The 19,763-nt window shown below is 38.7% G+C and overlaps 1 protein-coding gene across 2 annotated transcripts in view; it reads left to right on the forward strand.

The window, feature by feature from the left end:
* Window positions 1-19,763, forward strand: part of zfyve26 (zinc finger, FYVE domain containing 26) — a 32,443-nt gene that overhangs the window by 2,943 nt on the left and 9,737 nt on the right. Inside the window, exons 3-32 of one of the 2 annotated variants that reach the window (XM_030126771.1) lie at window positions 116-191; window positions 410-496; window positions 645-794; window positions 1,419-1,758; window positions 3,344-3,468; window positions 3,667-3,831; window positions 3,982-4,070; window positions 4,742-4,893; window positions 5,010-5,216; window positions 5,698-6,306; window positions 6,412-6,576; window positions 7,865-8,016; window positions 8,449-8,695; window positions 9,557-9,820; window positions 9,973-10,092; window positions 10,413-10,583; window positions 10,825-11,058; window positions 11,368-11,473; window positions 12,145-12,977; window positions 13,272-13,471; window positions 13,708-13,812; window positions 13,910-14,032; window positions 14,663-14,839; window positions 15,393-15,642; window positions 16,238-16,333; window positions 16,643-16,830; window positions 17,056-17,192; window positions 17,312-17,340; window positions 17,432-17,568; window positions 18,532-18,752. In XM_030126771.1, the coding sequence (XP_029982631.1) occupies window positions 116-191; window positions 410-496; window positions 645-794; window positions 1,419-1,758; window positions 3,344-3,468; window positions 3,667-3,831; window positions 3,982-4,070; window positions 4,742-4,893; window positions 5,010-5,216; window positions 5,698-6,306; window positions 6,412-6,576; window positions 7,865-8,016; window positions 8,449-8,695; window positions 9,557-9,820; window positions 9,973-10,092; window positions 10,413-10,583; window positions 10,825-11,058; window positions 11,368-11,473; window positions 12,145-12,977; window positions 13,272-13,471; window positions 13,708-13,812; window positions 13,910-14,032; window positions 14,663-14,839; window positions 15,393-15,642; window positions 16,238-16,333; window positions 16,643-16,830; window positions 17,056-17,192; window positions 17,312-17,340; window positions 17,432-17,568; window positions 18,532-18,752 (5,955 nt within the window). The remainder of the gene's footprint in view (window positions 1-115; window positions 192-409; window positions 497-644; window positions 795-1,418; window positions 1,759-3,343; window positions 3,469-3,666; window positions 3,832-3,981; window positions 4,071-4,741; window positions 4,894-5,009; window positions 5,217-5,697; window positions 6,307-6,411; window positions 6,577-7,864; window positions 8,017-8,448; window positions 8,696-9,556; window positions 9,821-9,972; window positions 10,093-10,412; window positions 10,584-10,824; window positions 11,059-11,367; window positions 11,474-12,144; window positions 12,978-13,271; window positions 13,472-13,707; window positions 13,813-13,909; window positions 14,033-14,662; window positions 14,840-15,392; window positions 15,643-16,237; window positions 16,334-16,642; window positions 16,831-17,055; window positions 17,193-17,311; window positions 17,341-17,431; window positions 17,569-18,531; window positions 18,753-19,763) is intronic. The other variant, XM_030126772.1, reaches the window with a different exon arrangement.

A 19,763-nucleotide genomic window follows, 5' to 3' on the forward strand; every position in this document is an offset into this window, starting at 1 on the left:
TCAACACAATGTTGTCAGCTACGAAGGAATGCTTCAAGTCACGACCATATGAAGTATAGTTCCACAGATGCTGTTTATGGATGTAAACAATGTGTTTCAATGTATTTTTTTATAGATGGGAGTCTGTGGGCAGTCCACACAAACTGGCTTGGTATTGGCTTCAGGTCTTGGAGAAACGAACAGAGGAACAGGTAATGATATGACAAATATTTTTGTGTTGATTATTGCTTCTCTTTGAAAAGGCGGTTTCCAATGCTGATATTATAAACATTGTACTGCATATAGGCTCTTCATCTGTACATTACATGGCCTGTCTGTGCTGAGCTACTTCTGATAATGTGTTTCGTGTTGTGAAAACAGTACAGACAGTGTGACACAATGACTCACTCACACTTACTCTTTACTGCAGGTTTCTCCCAGCGTCAGAAGAGAGCTGGAGTTTCTGCTACTTCTGGAGGAATTAGGGTCAGAGGGCATAGCAGAGACTTTTATCAAGGTGAATATTTCATTCATTTTTCTTTAAGAAAAGTGGTTGGTTAGGTTTTACAATGTTGTAATGTTTTGCTTCATGATATAATTGCATGTTAAAAATATAATTATGTATCATAAACTGGCTGAGTTTAAGAAATATAAAACTTTGACAGGAGTTGCACCATGTCCTCTCACATCCCCATGCTGAACAAAAGACGCCAGAGGGTTTGAGGACAACCAATGCTGCTGTTGAGTCTTGTCTCCAAACCTTACTGGAGAAAAAGAAGCCAAGGCTCGCACAGTCCTTAGCACATTTCTTACAGGTACAGTCTGTCATATAGTTACCATAAAATAACAATTACATTGTATGAATTTGTACAAAAACCTGAAGAAGTACATATGTTAATGTGTATGTTGTACAATGGCACATAAACTGATTAAACAGTTTAAAGGTGTAAATTTATGAGAAAAACCTGTATAGCCACTGAGACTTAAATGGTAAATTTATACAAACAAACAAATTTATGACAAAAAAACCCAAAAATATTCTCTGAGGTTTTGAAGTCAAAGGTTTGTGATAGAAAACTCTGAAATTCTCTGAGATCAATTTATGAAAATTGGAAAATATAAAACACACTTACTTGTATGAGGTGATAACCAGGACTTTGTGCATTGCAGCAATATATACTTTATTTATTTTTTTATTCATACCTACAGTGGCTCTAATGCTAAATAGCATGCTCAGTTGAGTATGTAAGTACGAATGACTACTGTGTGCTTTTAACAGTACTTGTAATAGTTTTCAGGATTTTTCTTTTTTTTTTTTTTTTAAGTTCATAATTGCAGAGTAACAAGCAAAGATTTGTCGACCTGTGGATGTCATGTATGGAAAAACACAAACAAGAACACCTATTTATCTATTCCCCTTATTTTTCCCCTTCTCTCAGGGCCAGCCATGCGTAGAGGATTGCATTCTACAGCACACATTTATCCAACATCTCATGAAGAAACTGGAAAAGCCTGAGAGAAGGCCAGAAAAAATGATGGAGTGGGTGGAGGAAATATACGCTGTATTGTCTGTGATGCCCTGGAGCTCAAGTAGAAGCAACGGGCAGTTTGAGGCGCTGTGTGAAGCTTTGTGGGCGTCCAGAGACGGCCCCTTGAAAGAGGAGAGGGTCCTGAGTTCACTGCTTCGACCACAATGTGACACACTGGTGTTTCTGTACTGCTCCACTGCTCTGAGGCTTCAGAGGGATCATCTTCTGAGGAGTGCACCAGAAACACAAGGTACAGGCTGTTTAGGTTGACACAGGACTTTGATAATTTAAAAACACTTTTAAGACAGTATGTTCAGTTTGATATGAGGAACAGAATTTTCCTACAGATTTCATGTCAATGTAACATCTCTTTTTAACCTGCTTCATGAAAGCACTCTTCCTTTAAATCAGTTCCTCCTGTGTTCTGCTTTTGTGGTCAGTTTGACTTTTATTTTACTGTGAAATAGTTGTAACAGTTGTAATGAGATCTGGTTTTCTGTGTTGGTTGTTAGAGAAGGCACATTACCATCACCTGCTCCTCTTTATTTCACTTCTGCTTTTGTGTCTTCAAAGCTGTGGCAGTTTGTTGGGTGTCTGATTTTTTTTTTTTTTTTTTTTGCATATTTTTTATCATAAAAGGCATTAGTTTTTTTGAAGTTGGGTTGTATGAAATGCATATCCATTGTCAGTTTCTTGCTACTTAGTGACCATCTGTATCTCTTGTCTTTCCTGTCTTGATCAACTGCCCCTTTCATAGCCCTTCTACAAGCAAAATGTTTTCAGCATAAAGTAGAGAAATTTTACTTAGTTTCTATCACTATTGAAGACAAATTAATGTGAAAGTGCTTGTTGGGTGTAGTTTTAAGATGCAGTATTCCGTGAAAATGTCAAATTCTATGAATTACATGAGAATGTGTTTCACTGTAAAAGGAGCCTTTATTTATGATCTACCAGTTCTACTTTAAAACGGTGTACTTTTGAATACATGCACTTTGTGAGTTCCTTGTAGTGTAAAATGTACAAATCCTTTATGTAAACATAAACCTATGAATATTTGTAATTACACAATCAGTTATCTGGAAAGCATCAGCCAACCAGCTGTTTTGTCATTTGTTTTCCAAATAATCTTCTTCAAGTATGCAATATTTATCACACTATCTCTGAAGCATTTTCCAAAATGTATTGTTTTAAGTCTATGGCTGCCTTGATTAGTTAATTGATTTTTATTAATTTTATTATTATTTTATGTCTTTTAAATACAGATAGACCAACAACTAAGATCAAATATCAAATGATGTGTTGATGATGTTTCAATGTAAGTGATGTGAATTCGAAGACCGGTAGAAATACTAAATTAAGCATATATTTAAACTGATTTTGATTTTAAAACTTTTTTATTTCTAAAATACATTGTGCACTGTCCCCTTTCACAACAGTACATTTTTACCTCCGCCAGGAGGTATTGTGATCACTTTGCTTTGCGTGTTTGTTTGTTTGTTTGTTTGTTAGCAAGATAACTCAAAAAGTTGTGGACGGATTTTCATGAAATTTTCAGGAAATGTTGATACTGGGACAAGGAAGAAATTATTAAATTTTGGTGGTGGTCTGGGGGGGGGGGGCAGATCTGTCTTGGTGGAGGTCTGCACTCTCTGGTGCTTTTCTTGTTTTTGATGTGGTGTAACACTAAAACTTTACAATTCAACACTTTGAAAAGAGCATCATTTTGACCTTAACTGCCAATTGCACTCAGCATTCACACAGTTTTCTTTGCACGAACTCCAGAGATTCTCTACCTATGGTTTTATTTTTCACAGTTTCCTCTGTCTCCTTCTCAGCAGACCTCCCTGAAGCAGAGAAACTCACCCTCAGTTTATGTTGCCACAAAGATCGTCCCTCCATTTGGAAAACCATCTATTTTGAGTGCCTTAGCAGTGGAAAACACTTCCTCGAACAAGTCTTGGTAAGAGAACATAATAAGACATACCTGTTATGTAAATTTGCTGTTCAAGAGAATAGCTGTTTTGTGCACACCTTAATTTAATGTAATTAAGAAGTAACTGCATTACTATTTTTTAATTTGGACTGGATGGGCAGTTAAAGTAGCTAAGCTGCATGTGATACAGTCCACTAATGCAATAATATGGTTTGCTTCCTGTAGGTTACTGCACTTGACCTCATTAAACACGAAGAGTTTTCTCAGCTGAAAGATTTACTCCAGTTGGAGTTCCAGCCTTTGTCTCGTCTGCTGCTGCTTCTGGGATGGACTCAGTGTCGCAGTCTGAGTGCGGCTCAAACGTTGCTACGCATCCTTCATAGTGAGCAGGTAAGTCATTCACCTGTATGTACCCCAACACCATGCTCTTTAAAGAATCCAGCATATATTTTGTGGAAAACTAAAACATCAGCCTAGTGATTAGTATCTTAATCCATCTGGTGCAATGCTCCTTTAACACAATCTAAACAACCCTTTTAGGAAGCAGCCAATGACGCCGTTCTACAGGAGTTTGCTGGTTTGTTGTCCTCTCAGCTTGGAATTCTTGAATGGTGTAAAAACAACAATCCGTAAGTTTTCATTTTTAATTAAGGGTGCGGGAGACTTTTGTTACCAAATTTTCATCAAATCTGTTAAACCTCAGTCATAGCCTAAGTATCATGAATCTGTAAGTCTTTCTGTGATTACTCACCTGAATCTCTTGCATTACAGTGAACAATTTTGAAGTGTCATCCACCGTAAACAAACCATGTGTTTACAAACAGAGACAGGAGGTAATTCGGGCATCTTCTAAATTTTGTCGCGACATGCATTGTGGGAAGTGAAGGTTCGCACAGCCACGTGGCGGCAGGATGACAAAGCAACAAACATGACGCAGAAACGGCTGAAATGCGGAAACGGCTGGAGGAATATGCACAGAGGGAAGCGGAGCTCCTGCCGTTTCCGCATCGTGTCTGTTCCAGCTGCCGCTACCAGGTGGATGTGCGAGCCTCCGCTTCCCCCAATGCACGTTGTGACAAAATGCTGAAGATGCCCGAGTTACCTATGGGCTCTGTAAACACGTGGTTTGTTTATGGTGGAAATCACAGAAAGACTTAAAGATTCGTGATACTTAGGCTATGACTGAGGTTTTACAGATTTGATGAAAAAATTGGTTATGAAAGTCTCCTGCAGCTTTAATGCCTTAATCAGAATTTGTTCACTTTAACTATATTTTTTTTTGTTTGTTTTTTTGGTATAGAGATATTTCCACTGAGGCTTTACTGGCACAGCTTCACAGTTTGGACAATCACTCAGCCCTCTACATTCTGCATTCCTTGACTCCTTTGGCTCAGTTTGAAGAGCACAAGATACTCAATCTGCTACAGCAACTGCCAAATAAATCAGGGAAAGGTCAGCATGGGCATCATCCTCTCTTTTATTGATACTAGACTAATAATACTTTTTGTTGTTACCTGGTGAAAAAACATTGCTTCACATAATCTTTTTTTTTTCTCTCTCTCTTGAAGAGGACACTAACCCTATCAGCAGCCTGAGCCCTGGTGTGCAGAAGAACATAGTTTTGTTCCAGGGATTCTGTGCCATGAAATATGCTGTTTATGCTCTTTGTGTGAATGCACATAAATACACCAGTTGTGCTGAGTGTGAGTCCAAGCAGCAGCATCAACCGCCGGAGGCAGAAATCAACCAAAACCAAACCTCAACTTCCTCAGAAGGTTTGGAGACTGACTTTTGTTTTCTCTGATGAAGTTTCAGCTTGATGACAGATAATGAATGTTTCCTGTCTGCTAATTTGAGTTAGCTGTTATCTTGATTTGTTCTGCTCTAAAGACTATGATTGGTTTCAGTACTGAGGGGAATTATATTTTGCAGTTTGATATTATAGAGCAACAGTGTTTTCTTCATGTGGTTAAAATTTAAAAATGTTTAAATATAGTAAAAGAAAATTCCAAAGTAAAGGAAACACTACAGCATGTTACAGCAAATGTTAATTACAGCATGTTGAATTAAAGGAAACAAAATTGTAATTTTTTTCAAAGTACATTAAAATTACAGTATGTTTTTAAAAATTCAGATAATCTTTTTTGTACATGAACTACAGTTTATTGCTTCAGAAGGACACATTTTACTTCTTAAGGAACCTACATAATACAGTATATTGATGTCCTTTTTTTAATTTTTTTTTTCTCTTCCCAGGATGCCATTTGCTCTTCCAGCAGTACCTGTCAGAATGCCAACTCTATCTAGAGGCCGTACCTGCAGTGTTTCGTCTGGAGCTTCTGGAAAATATCTTTTCCCTCCTCTTTCTGTCGAGTGCTGATTTTGCACTGCAGGTGCAAAAAGACACAAACTCAAATCTGAACACAGGAAGTGCCACTCAGTCACAATGTTTATCAAATGCAAAGAATTCAAAAGTGGAAGCTGGAACCAAAGCAAAGACAGATGAGGCAGAAGGAAGCAGGGGAGATGATCAGACGATGCCTCCGAGTTCACCAGCAGGAGTTCCCAATAGTCACTTAGATTTAGGACACTTCGTCCAGGGCTGCAGGGGGTTTCTGGTGGATGTGGTAGCCATGGAGGGTTTTCTGAAGCTGCTGAAACAAGGGCTGGAGGGCATGGTTGTGGTGGGACAGCAGGATGGGGAGGAGGCAGGACGGGCACTGCCTCAGGATGCCGAGGTGGCGGAGAGCCTCGGCTGCTCGGTGACGGCTGAAACATTCGGGAGTCGTTTGCAGAGGTTGTCCAAACGCACTGCGGAGGCTCAATGGAGGCTACAAATCATCACCAGCAATCAAAGCAGCGGAAGTGAGAGCTAAGCATATGGAGTTGACTTTACTTGTACTTTTTTACACAGTGAGTGCTGATAGAATTCATCATGTATTTATATCTTAATGGTAAATTAATTTACAGGTTCAGAGAGTCCTCTACCGATGTCAACATACACTCATTCTACCACAACTTTGGGACGCAGCAAGAGCTCCAGCCTGAGGAGGAGGAGGCGACCAGGCAGATACTCTACAGAAAGACAAAACTCTGTAGAGAAACACAATGGAGAAGTTAGCACAAGTGCATCAGGTGAGACACAAGAATCAATCTGTCTTCTCTCACTCTATACCATAATACACTAATTTGATCTGTTTAATTGGTCATTTTTGTTTTTTGTCAATTGTCCTACTAAAGAATATAGATAATTTCATGATTATGTGAAGGCTACATGGTAAAACACTGCACGAGTAACAAAGTATGTGTTTGCGTCTTAGACATTTTATAGCAGATGTGAGTAAGTTACTATATATGGTCAGTGGAATGACTTGGGCTAGTGATCAGGTCGCCTTTGAGAAATTAGACGTACAGGGTGGGGAAGCAAAATTTACAATATTTTGAGGCAGGGATTGAAAGACAGTGTATGACCAATTAGTTTATTGAAAGTCATGAGAATTTATTTGCCACAAGAAAATTGACATAATAGAAAATGTTTTTATTCTATGTGTCCTCCTTCTTTCTCAATAACTGCCTTCACACGCTTCCTGAAACTTGCGCAAGTGTTCCTCAAATATTCAGGTGGCAACTTCTCCCATTCTTCTTTAAAAGTATCTTCCAGACTTACTAGTTTTGCTCATAGTCATTCTCTTCTTTCCATTATAAACAGTCTTTATGGACACTCCAACTATTTTTGAAATCTCCTTTGGTGTGACGAGTGCATTCAGCAAATCCCACACTCTTTGACGTTTGCTTTCCTGATTACTCATATGGGCAAAAGTTTGTGAAAAGGTATGGATAATAGTGTTAGGTATGATTATGACATCAATATATGTTTGGTTTCAAAACAACTGACGTAGTGCCTGCTGAGAAAAAACAACTAGATGTTCATTGTAAATTTTGCTTCCCCACCCTGTACAGTGAATTTTATTGACCTTCAAGGATATTCGACATTATATAGTATCTATGCTTCCTCCCACCATCCAAAGACATGCACTGATAGGTTAATCTAAGTTGCCCATAGGTGTGAATGTGAGAGTGATTGGTTGTTTGTCTCTATATGTCAGCCTTGTGATGAATTGGTGACATGTCCAGGGTGTACCCCGCCTTTGCCCATAGGTAGCTGGGATAGGCTCCAGCAACCCTAGTGAGGATCAAGTGGGTTCAGATAATGAATGAATGTATGAATAGTAATAATGTCACAATAAAATAGTCATTTATAAGGTAAAGATACTATACTAACATACATACAAATGTACTACACTAACATGTATACTGAACTACAAGGTCTTTGCAGCTTATCCATATAGAGACTGTAATCCTCTGGTAGAATCAGAGTGATTGCTTTGCTGGCATTTTTATTTCCTTTTTTATCTTTTGGTAGATGGTGGTGGAGGGACTACATCAGGATTTGTGGAACTGGAGGTTTGTCCATGCGGAGGCCCCCACAGCTGGCTCGTCCCTGCTATGTTGTCCCCTCCAGAGTCTCTGCTCATGTCTTGTATCCGCCGAGGAAACTTCATGGAGGCACGTCAGGTGAGTGGCAAAAATGATCAAACAACTGCTGATGTACTGAGTTTCTAAGATAATGGGACAATCCCTCCTTTTACCACCAGTATTATTACCACTACTAGTCCATCAGTGGTGGAAGAAGTATTTGGATCCATAGTTTAAATAAAAATGTTAATAGTAAACGTATACATTGTGAAATTACTCCACTACAGGTAAAAAGTCTGTATTCAAACCCATATTTTAGCAAAATTGTATAAGCATTATTAGAGAATTGTACTAAAAGTGTCATTATGCTGTAAAGTAGTCACTGATATGCTTTACTGTGATGTTTCTGGATTCATATTATCACTAAATAATAGACTTTGTTCATTATACGTTGAAAATAAAGTTATAATTTAGAGCAAATGTAGGAGTTGTAGAGTCTACTTGGCTGAATAGTTTTTATTTGCTCTGCAGGTGTCTCTGGTTTTTGATCTGGAGGCTTCCACCTGCTGTGGTGAGCTGTTGTTCATGGAGCATTACAAGCAAGTTTTGGTGGAGCTGGGGCGGGTGGAGCAGAAGATGGAGAGCCAGTCTATGTCTTCATCCTCATCGTCTTCAGAGGGTCTGGGGTCAACGGCGGTGCCCGGCACAGGGAGGAGTCGCCTGGGGAGCAGTGGGGCGAGGTCAACGCTACAGGCCATCGGAAGCGCTGCTGCTGCTGGTGTGATATCTGATATTTCTGTATATATTTGTCTGCTTTCTTAACAAAAAGACATGAAATGTTCTTTAAACATATAGAGCACGATTTCTAAACCTGTAAAGAAAGCTGTTCTGTCTTGGTTTATGATTTAGACTTAGGTGACGAGGAGTAAACTTGTGCTTGAGAAAAGCTTCATTTATTGATTCTTCATGAACTGGCAGCCAGAATAAATTCTCAGAATATGAAATATAATTTAAATTATAGATTTTAACCATCTCTCCTTTACAGAGGTCTGAGCATATTTTTTTTAAGATCAGCATTGCAGTACTTTAAAAACAGTTCTGCAAACAACTATTTAACGAGGGACTGGACTAGAGAGTAAAAAGCCACTGTGCATCAATATAGGTCTTAGAATTTAGTTATCATTATGCATTTTCCCATTTTTTTCACACTTAAATTTACAGTATGTCCAAATTGATATAAGATAATAAAAATATAATTTTTTAGCAAAAATATTAAATTGTCATAAGACAATCCGATGATCAGAGACTGCTGTATGCAATTATTCTGAAAGGCTGACACTATAACCGAAAATTTTCTCTCTATGGGCAGTGAAAACATGTTCTCAGGTCGTGTTGTAGCACTGCTGGAAATATCACATCGTGTCATTGTGTATGCTTGATTTGATTAACTTTGAATAGTTTTCTGAAGAAATTTAAAATATATCACCCAGCTTAATGCCATGAATGTAAAGGTTTTGTTATTTGTTGATTAATTGTTCCAGATGCCTGAGGCCTTATTAAAAAGACTGTATGTAGCTGGAAATTCACATGTTGACCTGTAACTGGATTTTATATTTGACCTCTGTGTGTTTTCTTGTAGGTGTTGCTTTCTACTCCATCTCAGACATAGCAGACCGTCTTCTGAACACCCCGGCTCACCCCATGCCCTGTCTGGAGGAGGGTTACTGGCTGAGCCGCTGCTCCTCAGACCCCTCTGGTCTCCTTTACACGCTGCTGGAAGAGCTCAGCCCAGCGTCTATGGCTGCCTTTGACCTGGCCTGTTGCCACTGTCAGCTGTGGAAGACGTCCCGACAGCTGCTGGACACAGCGGAGCGCAGGCTCGGCAGCAGCCTGGAGGACAGAGGTAAGCAGCTACAAATGTAAGGTCTGTTGTAGATGCTGCTGATCAGTCTTTGTGTCATTGAGATCATGACCAGTTAGAAATAAACTTTGACCTCATCATTTGCTTTGTATACTAGTGTTTGTTTTCTTTTTAATCCCTGTCTTTTTCACCAGGAGTAAGAATTGATCCTAAAGTTCCACACTCTGAGGGAATCTGTGGATTTCCTATGGTTTTACAACAGATCAACAAGATCCTCAATCATTCATCAACTAATAAGGGCTCTGTCAAAACAGGTGAGTGTAGATGTTTTTATTAGAGAGAGGATAGAAAGAAATACAGAAAATATTACCACAAAGGTTTTTTTATTTTCCAATAATTACTTTATACTTTTAATCAGGTAATACATTTTTAAAAATACAGAATATTTAGTTTGAACATTTATCTGAATCTGCTAAATGAATTTTCTAACAAAAGATTTATTCTAAGAGGTTCACTGATTATACAGATATCTTTCAAATGCAAATTCAGTTTAATTTATATAGTGGCAAATCGTAACAAAAGTTATCTCATGACATTTTACATTTCTTTGTCACTGATTTGTTCTTGATCACAGAAGTTGCTGGGGACGACCAGGTTTTTGCGAGTCCATTTGGTTCCTGCATTCAGGAAGTGCTGCTGTGTTGTCACCCAACACTGAGTGAAGAGGGCATCGCAGCTCGGCTCAGTTTGGCTCAGCGTTTGGAGAACACCCTACATATTCTGAGTACAGCTATTGACAACACAGGTTGGCACAATAAGAATTTTTTTCAATTATAGTAACATTTAAGTTAACTTTGCTTTGATATTTATACACATACAGCTAAACACTATAAAGTGCTGCAATTTCTCGGGGCTGTGTTCAAAATTTAACAGTAAATTCACTAGAATTATATTGTATAAAACCAGTGACATAAGTTGCAACAATTTTTTGATGATGAAGTCCAAGTGTAATATAATAATGATGTATGATGTTCCTTCTCCAACAGAGGGCACCATGGGCAGTGCTCTTCTGGGACTCCTGGTGGAACAGGCCAATCTGAAGCAGTCAGAGCTCGACAGTCACTCTGTTCGCTCAAGCATGAAGCATCTGCTTCGTTCTCTGGACCAGCTCTGCCCCTTTGAGCCCGATGGAGTTCTTGCTAGACCCGATTATGTGCGCAGTTTCGTTGATTATGTAAACACGCTGGCATCTGTACTGGTGCGCAGCCTTGGTCCAGAAGGTAAATGTGTTTATCAGAGAGTAGATATGATGGTTAGTGTTGTGTTTTCGGCCTTGTGTTCGTGGAAATTTCACCTTTAAAAACAGTCTCACAAACAACGTAGTTAAGCTGCACATCTTAAGTTTCTTAAGAATTCTTGATACTTTCAAACCTCAACATCTCTCAGTCTTAATAATTCAGACATAATCCTAGAATAGTTTTACGTCAAACTACACCCATCATACCTAAATAAATCATGGAAGAAACTTTCCTGTGTTTCTTTTCATCTACATAATTGTATTCCATTTCTCTCCTTCTGCTGTTTCACAGACCAGAGCAGTGATGTGAAGCTTGGGAATCCACTGTTGGTGCTACTTCAGACTCCATCTCAGCTTCTGTCTCATCTACTCTTTGATAGACAAGTATCTCCTGACAGGTATCCATAACTGAACAATATCCAGTGTCTGATGATTATTAGTTAGTAGACAGGTTTTTTATTCTTCACGAGTTATGCAGTTTGTGCCTCAGTGGCAAGTGAGGTGTTGTAGTGTTCTGCACAAAAAAATGCCACATGTAGATCTATAAAAACTCTGACAACTGCTTTCTCAGCTGGATAAATGGATGCTAGTAACGTGTGGATCAGCTCCACTGTCCCCAGAGTCTGTATGTTTCATCTACTCACCTCTACAAATTATTTTATTTCTAATTGCCACCAATTCAGAGTAATTGTGTAATGTAAATATATTAATGGCATATGAATCGTTCTCTGGAATGCACCCTATGCTAAATGCCTTTCACTTGGAGCAGTAATGCATAATGTTCTCCATGGAAGGTGCTGCAGTTGTGCATCTGATTTTAATTCATATTTTCATTTTTCATGAAACCACATGTATAACTTCAATTCATCACCTTCCTAAAATAATTGGCTAACTAATTTTTGTTAAAAAATTTCAGGAAACACAAAAAACTTAATCAGAAATTGAGTATTAGTTGATTTAGGCAAAAAAAGTCATTTTTGTCAAAAATACTAATAAATAAAAGCACCTCACACTAAAACCATTGTCTTGTTTTGCTTCTTCTCAACCTGATGGAATTATTGTTTTGCAGGGTACTGTCCTTGGTTCAGCAGGAGGGTTTGCGGCTCAGTGTGCAGAAGGTAGTTGTGCAGAGGTGCTGTGAGACTTTGCCCGTGTGGATTACCTGTCCAGGAGTTGAGAGGGAGATAACTCAGACCATGAAGGATGATGGAGTGTTTGGCGTTGCCAGTTTGTCTCTTCTGCTCGAGCAACATGCCAAAGAGCATATGTCAACTTTGGGAATCGAAGAAACTGTGTCTGAGGAAAGCTCTGACTCCGAGGCTTCAGCGGAAGATTTCTCTGTCTCAGTCGCCAACCTCTCAAACTCTGCTTCTTCAACTTCATTGTCACTTTCTTCCACAAACTCTTTTCTTCTCACACCAACAGCCTTGTCTTTCCTGAAGTCTCGTTCCCCTTTACTAGCCATGCTGGCATGTTTGACTGCCTGCAAAGGAGAAACTGCCCGTGCACAGTCCACTGGATGGTCTGGATATTTCCGCAGTGGTCGTAAAGAAGTTGTCCTTGATGGAGAGCAGATTTCTCGAGAAGCTGATAACCTCCTGAAGGAGTTCCCCATCCTGCGAGCCTACTTGCACACCATGGCTGAACCCGTCTTGGGTACAGCGTTAATCGAAGGGGAGGAAGTTGAACTCGGGTCAGTGGTCTGTGGGAAACCCCTCATTAGTCTCTTGCTGTCTGGACCTCAGGAAGAGGTGGCCCAGACTGTGGCTGCAGAGGCTTTCCAGCAAGCGCTCACCTCCAGGGATCTGAACCGAGCACTGAGCCTCTTGGAGCTGTATGGACAGAGGTGTGGCCAGGAGGGGGCACTACGAGACCGCTTACTTGCCTGTGCTGCCTTAGAAGGTGAGAGAGAGAGGGGTAAACACATTTTATCTGCTATATTCCTCATGGTCATATATTGGCTACCATTACATCTGCAGCACTAAAAGCATATTTAGAGAAGACTGTTGAACAAAACAAGCAAAATGAAGGGGTCACTATGGGCTTTAGGATGTGGTGTTGCTATTTGTTAGTACTTTGTGACATTTTGAAGACAAACCAATCGTTGATACCTTTGAAAAATCTCACATCAGATCTTAAAAAAAGTCATATATCAATCATAAGTGTTATTTATTTGTTTGTTTTCTTCATAATCAGATGGAGATGGAGGTATCGGTCAGCTCTTCCGGGTTCAGGATGCTAACCTGCGTGCCCACGTTGCCCTCCAGGCCCTGGAGCGCTGGCCTCTGTCAGCCTGCCTGGAGCTGCTCGAGTTCTGCCTTAATGATCCGACTACTGAGGCCGCACTGAGAACAGACCTGGAGCTCAAAAAGAAAGAACTGGAGATCTACCGTTGGGTAATTTTTTTAGTCAGGATTTCTTATGTAATTACTAGAGTGAAATTCTGTAAAAGGGAAGAAAAACGACAGCGTCTGCAGTTACCTACTTTTCAAGTTAGAATTTGCTTTTGGTTTCCTTTATACATTGTATTTAGTTCAGGTTACTTTTGTTATTGTGGTTAACGTGAGAGATGTAATTGTTGTTGGCTGCAGACTGCATAGACTGTTGTATAATCTGTCTTTTTGTTTGACAGATGTTGAATTTACAGCCTCCTTTGCCCTGGGTGAGTTGGCAAAAGTTGAGAACTGAATCTAAAACGAACTCGGAGTCTATGTTATCAAGGATGCTGGAGGCAAAGGTATGTGCACCTATGTCGGTCATGTTAAGTAACTGTCACATTTCCGAAATACCTACATACCTATACTTATAAAATATGATGAATCTGTTTCTTGCAGGAGTTTGATCTCTGTGCACAGTGGGTGGAGCTGTACCCTGTATCTGAGCAGCTGAAGCTGAAGCTACAGACGGAGCATTTGCTTCATCTGCTGGAGAGGGGACAGACAGATGAAGCTTTTCAGGTCAAGATTATTCAATTAATGGTTAAATGAACAGTGAAATATATTCTTAAAACTGTATAATAGTAGTAAAGTAATCATAATGTTATTGATATGGTTCCTGATACAGAGAGCAGTGAGTATTAGGACTGGCATTACTGCATATGTGTTCAAGAACAGTCAGTGGTTAGTTATTAATGTATGTGGGAATCTGATTCCTTTGGGTAGGTATTTGTGTGGACAATCATATTGAATAGAATAGATCTTTATTGTCACTGTCACAGGAACAATGAAAATGAGTTTAGCAGTTCAGTTCAATTTAGCAGCAAGACATTTAGTGCAGAAGGGGACTGTATAAGAACAATAAACTAAAATACGAATATCACAGCGTTAAGAAAAGTGAACTGTGCAAGGGCTTCAGAATAAAATATTGATACACATGTGCTACTAAGTAATGCTAGAACTCTGAAATGAGCAAAATATACAAAGAATATACAGAAGCTAACTCTATACTACAGATATCTGTGTAGATGTGTAATACTGTATAACATATTTTTAAATATTATATCAACTTTAATTTTAAACTACTTTGTTATTGTCCACTGTTAAACATGCAGCTTTATTAAGTTGTCCTTGTTTTGCTTATTTTCTCAGCTGCTTGAGGGCCTCTCGGATTATGTGGTCGGCCTCGACGTTTGTGAGCGCGCTCTGGATCGACGGCCTGGTTTGGCCGCCTGTCATTTCCTGGCTGACTACCTCACTCTGCATTTCCAGAGGCAGGTGTCACCAGCGCGTCGACGACACATACATGCGCTTCACCTGGGATCAAAGGTTTGTCGATGTGAACTATTGTAACATAAAAGTCAAAAGATGATTTTATTGGTAGAGAGAATAAATTGGAGACTTTCCTTGTTGTCAGAAAATTAAAGTCAGTAGATTTGTAACTCACTTAAAATATATGTATAAAATAAGAAGGTGAATCATTCTGGTTTAATCTGTTGAAAAACTATACTTTAAATGGTTACTGGTGCCTTGTTTTAAGCTTGTCTTTCCTTATATTGACAAATTCAGGCACAGGATGGGAAATTGAAACTACGAACATGAACTATACATTCCTTGAACTTGCGACAAGTTTAGTCTTGCATTGAACTATGAGACATACCTAAGGAAGTTTTTATGTGCTGGTGTTATTATTTAACACCTAAGAATTATCTGTTGTATAATACTGACAACCTGTCAAGTCTGCAGGCCAAACTGTCCTGCTCAACCCTACAAATGGGTGTTTTAATAAAACAGTATCATTTGATTTTGCTCCATTGTGTCTGTGTTTTAGCTGTAGCATTCATTAATTATTTGTGTCATTTGGTGTTTTTCTTTTCTCCAGGTGCTGCTGACTCTACCACCAGCGGCCAGACAGGATTATTTCTCTCTGTTGTCTGAGCCCCTGCTGATGCTGGAGCAGCTCCTGATGAACCTAAAGGTGGACTGGGCAGATGTGGCAGTGCAAACCCTGAGGAGCCTTCTGGTTGGGCAGGAGGCTGGCTTTGGTGCAGAGGACATTGATAAAATTTTGTCAGACTATGCTTGCAAGGCTCTTGACTTCTCATGCGCCCCCAAAGAAAGGGCCCGATCTGGTGAGGGATGTGTGATCTGTGCAATCGTTAACATTTGCAAACAAATTCAGGCATTGAAAGGTGTGGTGCTTGTTATTGGTGAAAATATTTTGTAAAACACAGTGGATGCATATTCAGCCTCTTACACTGTTTCTGGCAGCTGTTGAAGTAACATTTATAAGGTGATCACGAACTGTATATAAAACATTTTGAACTTGAATTTAACCACTTTATTTACAGTTTAAATACTGGAATATTTTCACTCTCATCTTGTGTCCTGTCCTCATGCTAACACACAGGGGACGTGATCTTAACAAAACAAAAGGTTTAATTGTTGTTTAACATGACAGAAATAATTCTTTCAGTAACATTAAAGATGCCAGATTTGTGTACACTATGTTTTTATTCATAAATTTCACTCATTCTTACAGTTCTGCTTTATTTTAATACTTTCATTCAGACATTTAAGAAGGATTCTTATGATTATATTACTCAAAAGTGATATGTTTGATGATATACCTTAAAACATTCAAAAATGTGTTTTAAATTGCATTTTGTGCTTTGCATGTAACATAATCTTTGTATGTAAATACAGCATTTGACTCTTCTTCTTCAGACTCTGTAATCAGCCTTCAGGAGGCATTGATGCAGTGTCCTGCTCAGGACAGCAGTTCCTCATCTAGTCGACTTGAATCTCCTGCTCCTTCAACTCGTAAGAACTTTGCACCTGTTTTAATAGTGATGATATTAAATATATATCGAGATTTTCCCTCCAGGCCACACTCATTTGAAGTTTATTTGCTTTTGACCTTAGGTAAAACAAATATTTGCAAATCAGTTTGACCCAAAGTAATACGCTCATCTCAAACCGTCATTAACATTTTCTTTTTAAAATACTTCCAGATTTCTCCCAATTGTAAATGAAAGGATTGTTTTACTTACAGTTCAAGCTTGCTTTCAAGAATAGCTTTTGATTTTGGTCTAATATGGTTTGTTTTATTTCTACTCATTGTATTTACAGACAGCACACCAACACACACCCCATCCTCAAACAGCACAGAGAGGGACAAAGATCGAGTGTCAGTCGGGAGAAACCGACGCTCATCTGTCAAGTTCCAGCCTCCAGACCAACCACCAGCCCGCAAAGACTGGGTCCCTGACACCCAGCAGCATGTGTGCATGGTCTGCCAACGTGAGAGGTTCACTATGGTGAGTGTGCAAAACACCAAGTTACTGCTGAATCATTTTTGTTATATATGCATGTGTATATATGTAAAAGGAATGAATTTATTTATTTACTTTCCTCTTTTCTTCAGGAAAGAATTGAAAGCAAAAAAAACTTGTCACCAAAGAAAACCAGTTGCAAATATATGTTAATCATATGTTTCAGGTAAACTGTGTGTATTTGACTTTTTGTTTTCTCTTCTACCTTAGTTCAACCGACGGCATCATTGTCGCAGATGTGGCCGTCTGGTTTGTCAGGCATGCTCTGAACGAAAGATGCTGGTGGAGGGATGTCTGGGGGAAGAAGTCCGAGTCTGTGACCAGTGTTATGCCTACTTTCACCCAGAGTAAGAGCTGTAAATGTAATAAGGCTAAACTTACTGCCTCCTTTGATTTTACAGGGTATTTGATGATTTTAAGTGGCTTTTTCAAATCTTTTTCATTTGTTTTTCTTTCATGTTTTCAGTTCTGATGATGAGCAGGAACCAGCGGAGGGTAAATGGAACAACATCATAAAGTTCAAGAAGATGGATCAGTTACTTCATGTAGCTATAACATGTATCTTTGCTCCTCTGTGTTTATGCAGTGGCCGGGAGCCCAGTGGTGACAGAAGAAGCTCTAGACGGGATGCTGCATCTACCTGAAGTTGTCCATCGACAAATGCAACTTGGCACAAACCCTGCAGAGAACCAGCTTCTGCGGAGCGAGTTTTACTTTGAACAGGTCTGGATATGAACATTTAATGATGCACAGAATAGTTGTGTGAAGTATGTGGTGGCCAACCCTCTATCTATTGTTCCAGTGTTATCCTGGACTCTGTATGTAATAACATTTTTTAGATGCACCTGAGTTGTAAAAGCTTTACACACAAATCACAAAGGCTAAACGCACAGCTATGTTCTGCAAGAACAAACATCAAACACAATGTTTCACCTTATATACAGCAGGTCTGTGTATCTTATATTAAAAAATACATTTTAGTTGTTGTTAACTTCAGATTCAATGGTAAGTAGCTGAAAGAGAGTAAATAATGACTTTGGCTTTCACTTTGACATATCTGCCTGAAATGCTTTGTGCTGAGTCAGTATTTTTAAGTGCTGAAGCAGAAATAAGCCACAGTCTTTCTGGTTGTTTGGGCTGATGTTTCAAAAATTTATGACCATCTGAAACAATGACATTCATGGAGGAGGTCTTACCAGACAACTGGGTATTCGATGGTAAAACAACATAATTGTGAATAAAACTGACACATTTTAAAGGATCTTATTAGTAATAAATGTAATTCACAAAAATTTTGTAGATATCTCCCCAAATTGATTGATTGATCCTTCGATTGGATGTCAGGTTTAAATCAAAAGCCCCATTTCGTACCAGTTACGATGCAGGCATTTTGAGTATAAATGTTGTTTTTATGTGTTTGTCTACTGTGTTTACTAGTTGACAGAACACTTAGTAAAATAAATGCTGTGAATAAAGCAGATGTAATAATGTCCTTTTGCTCATACTGTACAATTTTACTTCTTATGTAAATATACATAGCCTGTAAACTAATTATTATTATTATTGTTTGTGTCATTATGCTACATACACATTTTCTTTGCCCTGCACTTTATCCTGTTGCTGCCTTAATCAGTGAATTTCCTCATTGTAGGATCAATAAAGTTTTCTTTTATCTTGTATCCTAAGGCCCCCAGTGCATACCTCTGCGTGGCCATTTTGTCTCTGCACAGTGACCAAACAGCCTGTGGTCATCAGCTCATCAGCCACTGCCGCTCACTGTCACGTAAACTGACCAACCCGGAGGTGGACGCCTGCCTCCTCACTGACATCATGAAGCAGCTGCTGTTTAGTGCCAAACTGATGTTTGTTAAGGTTGGCCGCAGCCAGGACCTCGCCTTGTGTGACAGGTGAGTCCCACTTTTAATAGGAATACATTTAGTTATGGTTTTGTGTTTTTTCAAGGAGACTTATTTGATAGTAGGGGGTAATATTTACATTAAATGAACATTAAAGACTGGTGTTTGGGGAATGATATATGATGTATTTAAACATCTTCTCATGTTGTTAAAGCAGTCTTCATATTTTAAGGCATTGCAAAGTACACTCCAAAACTCCAACACAATCCATCACTCACATGTCAGTCAATAATAAAGATTGTGTGGCTAATATATTACTAGTTATTGGTATAAAACCCTATATAATAATACTAATGTCCACAGCTCAACTCATAGTTTATATATAGTCTGGTCCTTAGCAAAGGTTATTTACTAACACAGTTATTCTTTCTAACTTAATTAATAAAATTAAACAAGTTTCATTATGTTCCCATTCTTGAGATTCCAATTTGTGGCTGATTTAATAAAACAGATTTTTTTCCTTGCTTGTTTTCATTCACCTCCCATAACCCTAACAAAACAAAATGTATGGACAGAAGTATGGCACGAAAATCAAGACCTAAACCCAGCTGTGGATTTGGAGAGTTGTTAGACCTTTAATTATAAAATTATAGCTAAGTTTCAGCAGTTTGACCCATATTCCAAGTACAAAACCAGACCTCATAAGCTCTATTTTTTTCTTCCTCTTGGCTAAAACACACCAGTCCTTGATGAATATTTCAGTTATTGACACTTCAACCTTCATTTTATTTCAGTATATATTGGCGTAGAGGTCTTATTTAGAATATAGATGAGCAACTCGCACAGTCGTGATAAAACCAATTTTAAAAAAGGCAGTTCAGTAACTAATCAAGTCTGGAAGGAATTGCCATAACAAGTTGATAAACAATGTTGATATATTAATAATAATAACAATAACAATAATAATAATAATAATGCATTAGATTTCTGTAGCTCTTTTCAAGGCACCCAAAGCACTGTACACTATTGATCCATTATTCATTCGCTCTCACATTCTCACTC

The sequence above is a fragment of the Sphaeramia orbicularis genome, chromosome 22 (assembly GCF_902148855.1).
Source record: "Sphaeramia orbicularis chromosome 22, fSphaOr1.1, whole genome shotgun sequence".
NCBI lineage: Eukaryota > Metazoa > Chordata > Actinopteri > Kurtiformes > Apogonidae > Sphaeramia > Sphaeramia orbicularis.